The following is a 15,919-nucleotide window of genomic DNA, read 5'->3' on the forward strand; positions in this document are numbered from 1 at the left end:
TAATTAAAAAATAAAATATTAATATTTTATATATTAAAAATCAAATATCATATTTTTTAATTATTAAAAAAATACAACAAACTAATTTATCCACAAAGGAACACATACATACAGTAATATTCTATAATGATAAAAATATATATTTATAATTTTTAATAATTAAAATACAAAATTTTAAAATTTTCCGAGATTAATCAATATAAGAGATATACAATGAATTTACCGATATTTATAATGTGTTGTGCACCGTTACACAAACAACTTATTTTATGAAGTTCATAAATGGATAATCGAGAATAATACTCGAACACCACAAGCACGCGACATAACGAAGAACGCATTATTATTATTATCATTATTATACAATCTTCATTAAATAATTACAAGCAAGCAAAGCTACGAGACGCCTGAAATTACTGATCTTTGGCCAAAGCTAGATTGAAAAACACTAGCCGCCCACCAGACCAACGACAAAAACATAAATCATAAGTTACATGATGATGATGATCACCAACTGACACCTATCCTAGACCCCTCGGCAAATGTCAAAAACTCCATTTGCAGAAGCTACTACCCGACGACGACACGACCTCTGAGATCCTACTACTTCTGAGATCACTACTGAAAAAGAGGAATTAAGCTAGAGAGCCGACCAATCTATCTCCACAGATGGGAACTTCTCCAACGCGAAGTTCTCCGACTCGTCCAATGAAGGCTCCGAGAAGTCCAGGAACGTAATATCCGATTCCGGCGAGGACCCGCCTGATGATTCGTCGAAATGCAACGGCGAACCTTCTGCCTTCACGTCACTCGTTCCCGGGCTACCCAGATCGACGATTGACGAATTGTCAGAGGCATTCCGCGACTTCGAAGTGGCCTTTGGCATCGAGTCCTGTTTTCCGACCTTCCCTACCTTCCCATGCTTGGCCAAGCTCTGGCAAATGGCTTCGAGCTTTGCGTCAACTGAGGAATGCAGAGCCTTGAAATCCGCGAACTGGTGGCCCAATTGATGCCGGAGGCCGGGGAAATTGAGCCTGGCAAAGTCTCCGCGGAGCTTGTATGCCGCCTTGTCGTAAGCCAAGGCCGCTTCTTCCGCTGTATCGAAGGTGCCCAACCAAAGCCGAGTTCGATTCTTGGGGAGTCTGATCTCGGCCACCCATTTTCCCCAGTGGCGCTGCCTCACGCCGCGGTAGAGCTTGGCCGGCTTTGATGAGGCCCCAACCTGCTTCATCGGGATGGATTTTGGACCAAGCAAGCCAGTCAAACTCTGTTGTTGCCTGCGGATCGATGACGGTGCGGCAACCACGGGATCTAAGTAGTGTTCCTGCTGTTGCTGGAGCTGGATTTGAGCTTGGATTTGGAGGATCTGAGATGGGCAGAGGGGGTTGAGCCCGACTGAACCCGATTGCTCAAGACCCATTTGATCATAGCTCGAGAACCCTTGACAAAACACAGGGGGTGTCGAGAACCAGTTGGTCTCTGAATCAAGGGAGTAGCAAGATGAAGAGTAAGAGGTAGAGGGAGGAGAGAGGGGGGAAGTAGAGCGAGGAGGGGAAGAAGAAGAAGAAGAAAAGGAGGAGGAAGGGGAAGGGGATGGGGGAATTGCAGAAGGAGAAGATGCCGGAGATGCGGCGCCGCCGGAGGAGGAGAAGAACGAGTCACCTTTCATAAAAGGTTCAAGTGCCTTCATCAACTCCTCCCCAAAGGGATCTAAGAAAGCTGGATTGCTGCTGCTGCTGCTGCTACTGTATAAATCTATAGCTGCTGCCATGGCTTCTCAAGAAAATCAGAAAAACCAAAGATCCAACACAAAATATAACAAAGAGAAAGAAACACCTTAACACCGACCTGTTTCTTATACCAAAATCCAAGAACAGGCTTAAAGGACACCAGAAACAACCCGAGGGACAGAAAAACAACCCTCTCCGTTGTTTGGATCAGAGGAAAATCTAAAACGTTATAGAAAGACAAAATAGAAATAGAAAAAAAAAAAAGAACCTGATCTCTATTCTGAATCACCTGACTTTCAAAACCACCCTGATGGGTTTGTTTCGTTGTGTGCTTGTGCGTGCTCAAAATCAAGAAAACCAAACCCACAAAATCAATTTCAAGTTTGAAAGACAGACGATGACAGAAAGGGATTCAGAGAAGCGGGGAACGTAGAGAAGGGGGGATGAGTAAACAGAAAGAGAGAAACGATCAAATTCACACTAGTTTTCCTCTGTAACTTCACCTTGGCTTTCACTCATGGATTGCAGGCGAGGCCTCTCTGGGTTTATATAGCGGCCATGCCATTGCCACCTGCTCTCTCTCTCTAGATCCCGTCTCCACCATTTCTCTCTCTTCATTCATTTTTCCATTTAACAATAATTATTAATTATCGCTGCTTGTTGAAGCCAGCCAATCGGACAATGACTCCCCCGTGACGGGCCTGTAGGCGACGTCCACGTGTCAGTTGCTTAGCATCTCACACGTGTCTCTGTGTCATTGGCTTGTTTGTCGGCTCTGACGACCCCCCCTGGGGGTAAAATCGGGAATTAACATACGAGTTTTTGTCCCATATTCTGTTCGGGTCGATGCGATGAAAAGTGAAAACTGATAAGGCATAGGATTCGGTGTTTCAGTTGCACCCCTCCAAACGCCCCCTTAATCAAACAAAAGGATAACATTTATTTATGTTGCCGTCAATTCCAAAGATCCCAAGTGGGACTATTTCCATAACTATAAAAATAATTTCATTTCATTTCATTTTCATTTCGTTTCAACTATAAACTAAACTTCATTAAAAATTCTCACTTTATCGAAACGAATTTAAAAGAACGATCATATAAAATATATGAAACATACTCATAAATCATATCAAAAACCAACTTAATAACAATTGATATTAAAAAATTAAAATATCAAATAAATTATTATACTTTAATTATGAGGATAAATTAGTCACTGTTCCTTAAAAATACCAACTAAATCACTAAACTTTAAAAATTATGGAGAAGCTTTGGTAAATCATATCAAAAATTACTAAATTTTGGTGTGTTTTTTATTTTAGTTATTAAACTTTAATTATTTGAAATGTGATCACAGAATCTTAAAAAGTTTTGCAATGTAGTCACAGATAAAAAATTTTAGCTGATGTGATAAATAACAAAAATTATTGTACAATTACAATCAATCAGATTGTGTTACGTGCTAATATATAATATTATTATATTAAAATATTATTACATAATATTTTTATTATTTATCATATCAGCGTCACGTCACCCATTCTGGTTATGGAGTGGCTGGAAAATTTTATATATAATCATATTGTAAAATTTTTTAAACTTTTTATGATCACATTAAAAAAATTAAAATTTAGTGAATAAAATAAAAAACACACTAAGATTTAGTGATCTTTAGTATGATTTACTCGGACAAGCTCACTAGGGGTACTTTTAAAAATATATAAATTATAATTATGTGTAGTTATTTCGATTAAAGATAGAGTTGATGTTATTAATATAATTAAAACGTCAGTTGATAATATTGAAAAGATATTTATTAAAATAATTTTTAATAATTAAAATATTAATCTTAATATTTTTATATATTAAAAATTAAATATTATATATTTTTAATTATTAATCGGATATGCATTAGACCTTTTTGAAAGAGATAAAGCATAAGCATGCTTAGGAAGTGGAGAGCAGGCGGGCAAGGGGGAAATGAGTCACATGATGAAAAGATGGTCATAGGTGGGACAATCCTACGTCAACTGCGGCTACTAGACAGATAGAGAGAGAGAGAGAGAGAGAGCGACAGAGGGGTGGATTCTAGAGGTCGCCAAAGGCCGACTTAACTTGAAGTTGAGTGCGTCACGCAAACCAAAAGCCCATCCCATCTCATTACTTAAAGATAAGTTTAAAATATTTATTAAATTAATTTATAAAATATTTTAAATTTTTTATTAAATTTTTTAAAATACATTAAAAATATATAAATTATTTTTCTCATTTATAAGATTTTAAATATAAACTTGGTCAAATTTAATTTAAAAGGGCGAATGCATGCGTGAGCTGTCCCGGGCTAAAGTTCATAATAACTCACAATTAAAAATATTTTTTAATATAAAAATTAATTTTTTAAGGTAAAAAATAATAAATTTTATTAATAAATCAGTCAAAAAAAATTTCAATCCATCTGAAAATTTATGATATATAATTTTACATCTCAAAAAAAATTTTAGCTTCCTTTATATAAATTTTTGGATTCATTCTTAAATTTAAAAATATTAAATAACTTCGTCAAATCACAAAACTTTTAAAATATATATATATATAAACCCAAGGGTTTCCGCCTAAGTTAAGTAACCGAACCAGTAGTAGGTAGTAGTAGTACTCCAGAACCAGAAGATGGTGAAATTAACCATGGTAGATGTCCTGTCGAACCCACTCCACCCCTGGTTAGACGTGGGAAGTCAAAATCGGACAACTCATTAAGACGTAGCGTAGCGTGAGGACGAAGCGAGATTATTGGGGTGGTGGGCCCCCCATGCTGATTGCTGCGGTGATGGGATGTGGGCCCGCTCTCACCCTACTGTCCTACCTGTACATCACTCACAGGGCACGCAAAGCACCGCCGTAATTTCAATTCCAAACCACCCAATTCCTTTTTTAATTTATAACGCCCTACATAAGGGCTTCATCTATTCATTTGGGTGCGAAAGATAAAAATTTTTATTTTAAACGTCTCTCACACATTAACTTATGTATGTAGAAGAGATTAATTATAATATACGATAACATATCAGATGAAAGATATAGTATATGATATCTACAAAGAGTCACTCTATAAAAGAATGAAACTCGCACACTGCGATTACTGTAACTCGAATCTGTATCATTGAGTGTAATTTGTTACTTGATAACTAACCATACTATGTTCGTGTGGCACCTCATCTATTGACTATATTGCACGAAATGAGGTCGAGGAGTATTTCTTCATTTTTGAAACATTTTTTTATTTTTGTTTTGAATCTTATGTTTATTTTTTTAAAAAAATATTCATTTTTACATTTTCGTTTCATATCAAAAACGTTTCTTATTTTTATTTTCATGTAATATAATCTACTAATCTCAAAATATGATAATTAGTTAAATTAAAAAATCTATAGTTCTCGATTTTGATTTTAAAATAATACTCTAATAATGACGAAATAATCAAAACTATCAAAGTATGCCCTGGGCGCCTTTATCTCAATTCACTTTTTATTGCTTCACAGCGGTTGATTTTATTGTCATTATTATATTATTATTATTCAAAAATAATATGTATGACGTCAAATTAACATAACTATTCTAGAATTTCATGGGTTCCAGCTTCAATTTTCAAACTGTAGTAGGTTTCGTACAGTGACTGCCGGCGCCGGCGGCGCCGCAGTGCATGCGTGGGGGCGGGAAGGTTTTAGCGGCACCAGCAGTATATTGGGTGGAGGTTTAAATTGGAGAAATTATTGTATGAGATCGAGACCATATGGCTTTGGATGGGTATGGCCAACCAAGCAGTAAGCCCAGTAACCACCCCTGAAGAACTGAACAGTGAACCCATGTGGCCATGTGGGTTAGTTTTAGTTTTGTAGTATGACGGATTGGTTGATTGATCACCATTATCTTGTAATTAAACATATTATATGTTGTTTGGGTGATTACTTTTACATAGTCTTTGATATTTATAGTTTTAATTACGTTAAAGAAAATAAATTACAAGTATGAAACTTCGTCTCATTACACGAAACAAGAATCGAACTCACGACCCATCAAACTAATACCGATATATCACTTGTCTAATAACTCCACTAATATACGAAGGACAATGTTATATATGTTGTTAATAATAAGTAACATGGCTTTGTTTGGGTCAATCATGTGATTGAGTTGAATCGCTCACATAGCCGAATCACGTGGCCCTAGATTCTTTTTGGATGGGGGGCACGTGACCATATATTCCCTTTAATTGCTTTCGAGTCATCTGCTGTTGTGTATTTTGGACTTTTTATGCAACGTGCCTTGTTGAGTTCACTGTCTAATGCCTAGTCAATGTTGTGCTTGAATCAATGGCCCATGGCAGTAACGTCCCTTTGTCTTGCTGTGGCGGCAGCCACGTTTGGTCCCAAGTGTAAATCATGGCAATTGCACACCTATTGTGCGACAAATATGTTTAACTTCTGATGAGGTTTCAAAATTAACACGTGAATGAATTAAATTAGCATCATCAAATACTTAACGCGCGCATTCATTTGATACAAAGAAAAAAAATGGTAATAGGAAACTTAAAGGGCAAAGATATTTTTCGCTCAAAATCTGGGTTCCTTCCATGATTGGGTTATGTTCTTTCTAGGCTAAAGGGATGATTGGGTGTGGGCTTACAACGACGAGGAGTGGACTTCGGTGATCAGTCCGTCGAGGGGTGGCTAGCACTTATAAGCACTCTGACATTTAAGTAAATAAGAGAGTAAATTGACAGAATATTAGTAAACTAGAAAATAACATATCTTAGCTCTGGAAAGAGCTGGTCTATATAGAAAGATGAGAGGTTCTCTTGCATAGATGTGTGCATCGTGCATTGTAAGGTGATGGCACTAAATATCCAGCGCCGACGGGGCTCCCTCACAGTGGCATGATACTAACGGAACCTTTATTAAATGCGGATGAGATCTACTATTAATGAGGATGAGATTCTCATAAATGAGGATGGGATCTGGAGCGGGAATAAGAATACCTAGCATGTGGCGATAATGATGTTGTTGCACGCTGGCATAAAGCCAAGATCAGGTCAAGGTCAAAGATGGTTCAAGATTGGGTCGTGGGCCAAGGGTCAAGATAAGGCCAATACAATCCACAGCTCACAGGTCAGTTGGTCACAAAACAAGCATCCGAGCTAGAAAAAGGAAAAGCTGAGCTAATTTGCTGCTTAGCCAAGGTTTATAATCGAGTTGTCGTTTAGACCTGACCGGGAATAATGGGCAAGCTAAGGCTTCAGTTATGTCCGAGATCGACGTCCGAGCTAACGTGTGGTTGTGCCTGAGCAAATATAGGTCCTATAGGTATCTGAAGTCTGCTCAGACCTTACAATGAGGCAACTTTCTTGAGGTTTTGACACGCAGTGCGTGTGATTTCGAGATTCGAAGAGTTACTGTAATACCTCAAGAGCCCAAGGTTAAGTCCAAGAAAGGACTCTAGAGAAAGTAGTATATATATCGAGGATAATAAGGAAAGAAACAACACCAGTTGGATATCTTTTGGGCTGAATGTGAATAAAGAACCCCCGAATTAAGCGTGTTTGAGCAAGAGTAACTCAAGGATGGGTAACCCCTAGAAAGTTCACATAGGCCCATCAAGGTAAGTTGATCTAGTCCTTCTTATCGCTCAATGCAGGATGTTACAGGTGATATCAAAGCTGACCCTTGGAGAAGGCAGTCCGATAAGGGCGGGGAGTGGCGCCAGTGCACGAGGGCCTGAATAAGGAGAGGCTCTTGGCAGCCTTCTAGGATGACAACTCTCAAAGAGGAGAAGATCTAGGATCAGTTGTAAGGTCACATGACGAGAACATCATGTACTCAAGAAGGGGAGAATGTAATACCCCGAAAGCCCAATGTTAGGTCCAAGAAATGACTCTAGAAAAGCTAGTATATATATCGAGAATAGCAAGGAATGAATTGGATACATTTTGGATTGAATGTGGATAAAAAACTCTCGGGTTAAGCATGCTTGAGCTAGGGTAGCTCAAGGATGGGTGGCCCCTAGGAAGTTCACGTAGGCCCATCAAGGTAAGTTGATTCAATCCTTCTTATCGCTCAATACGAGATGTTACAGTTACGTTCAAGAGTTGAGACGTTACGGACAAATAATTGATAGCCCATTATTTTGCTCGTGGTTTTAGATGTGTGACAGATGGTGTCTTCCTAGCAGTGGATTGGCGACGAATGACTTCTGACCGTCAGATGTGCCTGCAGTGACCATTATAAAGGCATTTTTTCTACCTAGAGTTCCTACTCTTTACTTCTTCAATTTTTTGAATTCCTGCAATTTCATGAACTTTTAACGCTTTCCTTCTGCCTTTGTAGCCTACGATCAAGATCATGCTTCCTGCTTATTTTTCTCCTTCTGCCCACGACTCTGATTAGGTAATCCTTTGAATTTGGATTCCTTTCGTTATTATGGGCTTGCGTCAGGATGTGGGGGTTTTGCCAAGTACGTGAGTGGTTTTTCGACTTTGTTCACTTTTCTGCTTCTATTTCTCTAATGCATATATGCTCATGCTTGTGTATTCTTTTTGCAAGAAAAATGGCACCAAAGATTCCCAAATGAGACATGAAGGCACTCAACAAGAAGAGGAATATATCGAGGCAAAGCGGGAGCAAATCCAAGAATGAGCAAGTCAAAAGGATTTTTGACCTTATGGGGTGCAGTGAGGAAAAGAAGGTAAATATGTGCCACGCTTACGCACCAAGACGAGGTGGACCATTGATGAGGAATCCTGCAACATCCTATGAAGAAAGGTACGCTAAATATTGGATGGTACTCATTGATGGCATCCTAGAAAGGAAAATGTGTCCTTAGGATGATATCTTAATATTCCTGAATAACTTGAGTGACACTTGAGAACTATTGGAGATGCACAAATTTTATGTTACATCCTTGAAATGTGAACTTTGACTAACTCAGGTGACTTTAAAGGGACATATTAAGGAATAGCCGTGAATTCCCTCAAAGATCGGGGAAAATACGATGTTGAGAACTGCCCAAGACAATAGCTAAGGTAAAAAGTTTTCTTGATATGGCAGGTTTTGCTAGAAAAAAAAAGAAGTTAAATTTGGGTAGGACAAAACAAAAGAGCGGAATCCTGATTTATGTTCCTGTCTTAACCAAGCCTAGTGACACAAGGGGATTTACAATTTATTATGATTGGGGTGTGTCCTCGTAGGAAGGGTAATAGCACACGAATTTTAACCATTCCACCCATGATTTGGAAAAAATAATAGTCATGTATGCCTTACAACCTAGCGACACTACTCTTTTGGAAAAGCATTCGAGGTCTTCACCACCATAAAAGCTTGGGGTGTTTGCCATCTCAAAAAGATCTATAATATAAGACAGCAGCATTGGATGAAAATTTTGAGGGATTACACTTGTACATTCTGGTACCACCCCATAAGGGCACATGTTGTGGCTAATGCATTGAGTAGGAACGGTCCTATGCTGGTAGCCAATTTAATAGCGCGAGGGTGGGGATTGGTGGAGTCTCAGTGCCATGCGACAATAATCCTGAGCAAATGACTATATACATCGCTAGCCTGACAATTCACTCGTATTTGATAAGACAAACTTGGTAAGCTATTTCAGAAGACTCGAGGATGAGGTCATGGGTAAATAACCAAGGACATGGGATACTTGAATCTTAGGACCAAAATTAGGTGCCCCAGGGCCAAGGATTTGAGGCAAACAATACTAGGTAAGGCACAACGGGCCAAATACACTATTTGCCCCGGTACTACCAAAAGGTGTAAAAGGCTACCCTAGTGGAGGCAGTGAATAAGGTAAAGAAATGCTTGTTATGTAGCTCAAACATTAATGGACATGAGAACACATTATTATGGTTTGGTGGCAGGATTACTCTGGGGATAGTACAATGCACTCTGGATATGAGGTAAATTTTGACGACAAAATTTTATTTTAAAGAAGGGTGAATGTAACACTCGGGATTTCTATAGAAATTGTCTATTTTGAAGAAAATATTATGCCTTGAGGATTCAAGGAGAAACTGGTGAATTTTGGAGTAAAAAGGTAATTTTTGGAAAATTTGGGGTAAAAGTGTAATTTTTTAAAGATTAAAAATTATTCAAGGAGATCTATTTTATGGTCAAGAATTCCATAGAAACCTCTTTAAGGATGGGGAAATGAAGCTTTATGGGGAAAATGGGGTTCTTAAGGTAAAAAGAGATCAAAATACAAAACAATTGAAATAATAAGCCAAAATGTAATTTCTTGAAAATATTCGGGGACCATTTTGGGACAAAGATTGAATCTCAAGGGTATACGAATTCTAGTATAATCCTTGAAATATATTTGGGAAACGAAAGAAGGGCAGTTTGGCAGGGAAAATGAGATTCTAGGAACTTAAGATGATGAAAGTGTAATTTATGAAAATTTTGGGCTGGAACAGTGAAAAGAAGCAAAACAAACCATCATGAAGGCCAAAAATATCAACAATTGGCCATCCATGAATGTCCAAGTGCCCCACCCCCAGGTGTCCCTATTGCTGGAAGAATCTAATTGGCCCAAACATTATAAAAACGGATAAAATTTGGGAACAAAAACTCAAAGAGGAAACCAGTCCAAAAACCACTAAAATTAGGCTGAATTGAGGGTGTTGGACGTAAGGAATAAAATCATAGTGGTGAAGGGAAGATTCTGAAACAAACGGGGAAAAAATTGGTGCAAAAACGAGGGAGAAACAAAGGTTGGTCGGATTTTTTACCTTTACTAGAATTTGGGATGGATTGGCCAGAAAACGAGTCAAAAATAGAGATTTGAAGCCATAATCTTGTAATGGATGAAAATATGAGCCCATAAGATAAAACGAGAGGCAAAACGGAGCTCAAACGAAAAAGTTATGGCCGTTTTAATAATCGGCTGGAAAATCCAGCAACGTGCGCGAGGAAAAAGATTGGCATGTGTAGAGCACGCGCCAACCAATCCCTGCTCATGAAGAAGAAGGAGGTGGCACGTGAGGGCGCGTCCAAGGCTGGAAAATTCTAACAAAATTGCAAAAAATAGGAAAAAATAAAATAAAGGTATTTATGCAAAAATATTGGGTACTTACCTTACAAGCGTCTTGAGTTTAATAGTAAAACTAACCTCGGTAAGCATGCAGGTACTATTCTAGACAAACTGTAAGGTGAGTGGTTTCTTTCTTGTGGTTTCTTACATCACGGACATCTTTGGCTTCATTTGGTATGGTTTCCATATCATATTTTCCATTTGGCAAGCATATCTCTTTGTGTTTGGCATACATCACAACATGCAAGCTAGCTGGCACGGGGAACTCATCATGGGTGATGCCAAGTATCATTTGGGCGTGGGAAAAGGTTGTGGGACATGCTGAGTTAACGGAGATGATTGCAACATCCTGGCGTCACTACCTATGGATGGATTTCATATCATACTGCATCTTTGCATTTACACGCACGAAAACTAATTCTGAACCCTCACTAGATGTAATTATCTAACTTGGCTATTTCATACCCCTAGAATATTCTGTTGGGTTTCCTAGAACCAAACGCAGCGAAAATTTAAAAATTATTTGGATCAATCAAACTGTTTGGTTAATCTTAAAACCCAAAAGGAACGGATCTAGTTTGCAAATATATAATCTCTTCAAGAATATAAACATATAATGAAAAACCAAACATTTTGGTTGTCCGATGAAAAAGTGATGAATCTTTGTGCCATGAGGTGTTACCCACCCACCCTCTATAAGTGATCCACACTAAAGAGAAGCTTCAATCGATGTTCGTGAGCATGCCCTTTCGATCTCCTTGCATCAACCATGCAAAATCCAATCCAACACTTGGAAATATGTTTGGTTTTTCTCAAAAACCAATTTCTCTCTCACTAGAAACCCAAAGGGGTTATGAGGCAAGAATGAAATCCCTCCTCAAACCCTAGTCAAACTAGGGATTTATAGAAAAACCCAAGCATGTTATAAACATGTTGGGCCAAGGCCCAATCCATTTGTGGGTTTTTCACCTTGTTTTACTTTTTGCTCATTTTGTTGACATCTCATGGACTTTTTCGTGAGTGCTAGCTCGCCCCAAAAATCCACGAATTCTTCCTGGTCCAAAAACATTTTTCGGTCCCATTGAATTTTCATGAAACTCCTCTTTGTTTGTGTGTGAACTTATAGGTTCACTATGAAAATGGCAAAGGTCAATTTATAAAATCCTACTCTTAATAAAATTCTTTGATTATGATCCTTAATTTATTTCATCTCATGACAAAAATTATTATCTTGCCCTTAAAACAAGATTGACGTCTAGCAACATATTATGACCCCCATATCATAATAAAATGCAAATGGCACTTCTAATGAACATTTCTATTGCGAGTTTCAGTGTTATTCGATCCCTCTATCATAATGCCTCGTATACTCTAGAAGTATGGTAAAATGTCAAACTTCTAATAACTAACACTATGTGTACGAATGTTAAGTCCGCAACTCTTAGTCGAATTAATAACTCTTATTAATTCTCAACTATCCATGTTGGTCAACGACTCCTCGAGTTGTGACTTCATCATTCATATAGGGCATATACTTTTTAAATCTTACTAAGGTCGATAGATTCAGTTTTACATACTCATCTACCTTCGTATAATTCGGATCATACTCAATAACCACCCTATTAAGGACTCATCTTACTGGACCTCGTACAGTGGCATCAAAGTATGACACTCCTCATACAAGATAACTGTGGTACCTCAGGAAAAGAGATTACTAGCACCTGTCTCCACATAGAACTCCCAATTGACATTTAGTAAGAATTATCATTTGGGTGTTCTCAAGTTAGGTCATTCAGTGAACTCATTCACCAATAAGCACCTACACACTTGTATTAGTGTCACCACATATAGTCAATGAGATCAACTACCTCTCCTTATGAGCATGCATAGTGTGTACTAGTCTTGACGGTACTATAAAGGCCCTACTCTATAGTTCTATGACTAGGAATAGCTTAAGAATGAAGCATCTGTCATTCGATCTCATTAATATGATCTCATCATAACTCGATTAACATTGCTACTGTAATACCCGAGAAATTATAAAGGACTCAAGGGTAATTTATCTTGGGGCAAAAATGGAATTTAAGGATAAATTAAGGATATAACGGTAATTTATTACCGTATGGATGACTAAATCGACTGCCGGGAGTGCCCTGGAGCTGAGATGCCAAAAGAAAATAATGTGGCATTAACGAGCACCCCGAGATAGGATTTATGGTGCCAAAAGAAATCGGATTGGGAACAATTTTCGGTATAGCTAAAATACAGCTGTCAATTAGGCTGCAATACCGAATTGTTATAGACGACTTCCTAAAAGTCAACGGAAGCTTGAGGGGGCTTCGGTTTTTCATGAGGAACAACCCTTTAGAGGTTTCAGGAAGAAACAAATGGGTTTAGGACCCAAACGAAGATTTGGGTCTAAGTGCAGTTTTTTGAAATTGCTAGAAGGAGGCTGAAACGATATTTTTTCGAAATCTTCAGGGATCAAATGGATGTTTTAGGACTTGAGGGACTTAAAGGCAATTATCAAAAGTCGAGGGGCTTGGTGAGATGGGCCAAAGTGAGAAAGCCAAAGTTTGAGGGGCCAAAGTGCAATTTTAAGAAAACCTCCAAACAACCATAACCGACCAACCCATCAAATCGCTAAAATCGACCACAAGGATGGCACGAGGGTTTCTCAGGGAGCATCTTTTGTAAAGGGCTTGGCCAACAACGGCCAATGGGTTGGCCAGAAAAGCAAAAGAAAGCGGCCGAAAGTTGGCCGGATTTTTCGTGCACCTGCAACTCTTTTTTTGTGGTCGGGTGTTGGTGATTTTGCTCGAGCTGAGGAAGGGTTATTCTCTAAGGCTCTTGGTCTAACCGATCTGAGGCATTTTAGGCATTGAGGATGCCTATAAATAGGGATTTCGTGATGACTGAAAGTTAGGGTTTTTGAGCTTCAAATCGACCCACTTATTGAACGAATTGGCATTCCATTTTAAGAGGCTTTTGTTTCCCATAGTGAGAGGAGAATTTATGGTAAGCTTGGAGAATTTTAGAGCAAGTTTCAGAGGGTTTCGAGGCCTCACCGGAGTCGGGAGGCGGTCCGCCTGGCCGAACATTCGAGGCCCCGATGGGACGTTTTCCGGTGGGCTTTTCAAGCCTCAAGAGGGCCCATTTGGATCGACTGGAGAAGGGGGAGAAGATGGCATCGAAAACCAGTTTTTCCGACACGGCCATTGCCGGAAAAGATGACCAGAGCATGCCGGTCACGCGCGATCATCCACGCCCCGCCACTTGCCCTAGCACGTGCAGGCGCGTGGTCAGTCCAAAAAGTCTGCAAAAAAATGTTAGAAAATCCAGAAAATTATTTTATGGAGGTTTGTGCAAAAAGATTGGGGTTTTGGGATTCCCAATGTCTCGGTTTCTGCACCAAAGAACCTCATGTTGATGAAAACGCACCATCCAGATAAGTCCAATATTTTTCCTTTGAAGTTAATAGCCTATAATGAATTGTTGTGAAATTAGATTTGAGAAAATAGTCCCGAGGTATTAATTAGAATTTTCGAAAAGGAAAAATGAAATAAAATGAAATAAATGGAATATTGAGGATATTTAGTGATTAAATATTATTTTATGATTAAGGTGATCGAGATAATGTGATTGGTGCAACTTTTGAGAGTTGGCACGAGAATCGAGGTCGAGCACGCATATCGAGGTGACGCATGCTTTTCAAGATGTCTTGATCTTTAGGGCAAATGTGAGTTATCCTATCCTATATGATATCTTTGAGATGATTGTTTATATGCATGCTATTTATGAATGCAATATTAATTTTGTCATATTGCATGGAAAGTCGTGATATTTGCATGGCACGATATTATTGTCATATTGATATTTGTGCATGGGAATGGGATGTCGCCCCCAGAGTGTACCCGTAATTCCCCCAAGGGCGTTGAGGGAATAACGTTAGGCTTATCCTGCAGAGGTTCGGGATTTGCCTAGGATTCCTAGCCGGGCTTACGGGCCAGGGAAGTTACATTAAGGGCAAATGTTGTTCATGTTATTGCATTATGCATTCGTATATATGTTTTGGACCCTCACTAGAAGTTTCATCTTCTAATGGGTTATGCCCCTAGAATATTCAACGTTCGAGTTTAGACTTACAACTTAGGCAAGAAACAAGTTGAGATATGACGGCACGTGATGGCACGGTCAATGGATTCAGCGAGCTGACTCGGATATATTTTAGCTGATGCTTTATTGATGATTAGTCTTGTTAGAATATTATGGAATCTCCATGTATTTACGTATTTCAATATTGAGGATATGATGTTAACTATGATACGGATTCTTATGTTATAAATAAAGTGAATTGATTATGTACCATATCAGGTTTTGATTATCGCTTCCGCATTTTTAATGATTTGCTGGGGGTTTTGTTTGTAATTCGGTACTTAAGATTAAGTTATGTATCGAGAAAGAAAAAAAAATAATTTATGTATATTTTGGGCCCCAGCATAGTGACACGCTCGGTAAGAGAAAAACGAAGTGTTACAGCTACACTATTTGGGATTCATCTAAATAGTAAAATACAAAGATTAACATATTGCCACATATTAAAAGAGAATACTAATATTAATCAAAATATGTCCAAGATTAATTAGAAATGCAGCCAACTCACAACTCTTATGATTGGCTCGAAGGTTACAACTCTATCATATTCAACATTCCAAGTATGTCAGACGTGCCAGGTACTCCGAGAGCAAGCAAAGGAAAGGAAAAAGAAGAGGAAGTGGTCGGAGTTAGATTACTTCTTTATCTTATACATGCAAGAAATTGTACTACAAATAGGGGGATTTTTTGCAATCTTTGAGTTTAACTGAAATTTGTATTACTTGTTGCTTCTATTGCTGGTTGCCATGCTATAATTGTACTACAAATAAAGGATATATTTATATAGTGGAAATCCCAAGTGTATTGCAGGTTTCAATCCTTAGTTTAGTTGGTAGGGATTTCCTTAACGCCTATGGATTGTATTTGTAATCATTTCATACCATTTGATTTATTTTGGGACAGGGAGTTACACCCATCCTTTTCAGAGTCAAGAGATACAG

At 38.4% G+C, this 15,919-nt stretch overlaps 1 protein-coding gene across 1 annotated transcript; it reads right to left on the reverse strand.

Moving 5' to 3' along the window:
- Nucleotides 1–326: 326 nt before the first annotated feature.
- LOC127804698 (ethylene-responsive transcription factor RAP2-4-like) lies at nucleotides 327–2,278 on the reverse strand. The gene has a single exon (XM_052341636.1). It carries the CDS (start codon nucleotides 1,769–1,771, stop codon nucleotides 641–643), a length of 1,131 nt encoding a protein of 376 aa, XP_052197596.1. The 5' UTR covers nucleotides 1,772–2,278; the 3' UTR covers nucleotides 327–640.
- Between the last annotated feature and the right edge of the window lie 13,641 nt (nucleotides 2,279–15,919).

This window comes from Diospyros lotus, chromosome 6, assembly GCF_014633365.1.
Source record: "Diospyros lotus cultivar Yz01 chromosome 6, ASM1463336v1, whole genome shotgun sequence".
In the NCBI taxonomy this organism is placed as follows: Eukaryota; Viridiplantae; Streptophyta; class Magnoliopsida; order Ericales; family Ebenaceae; genus Diospyros; species Diospyros lotus.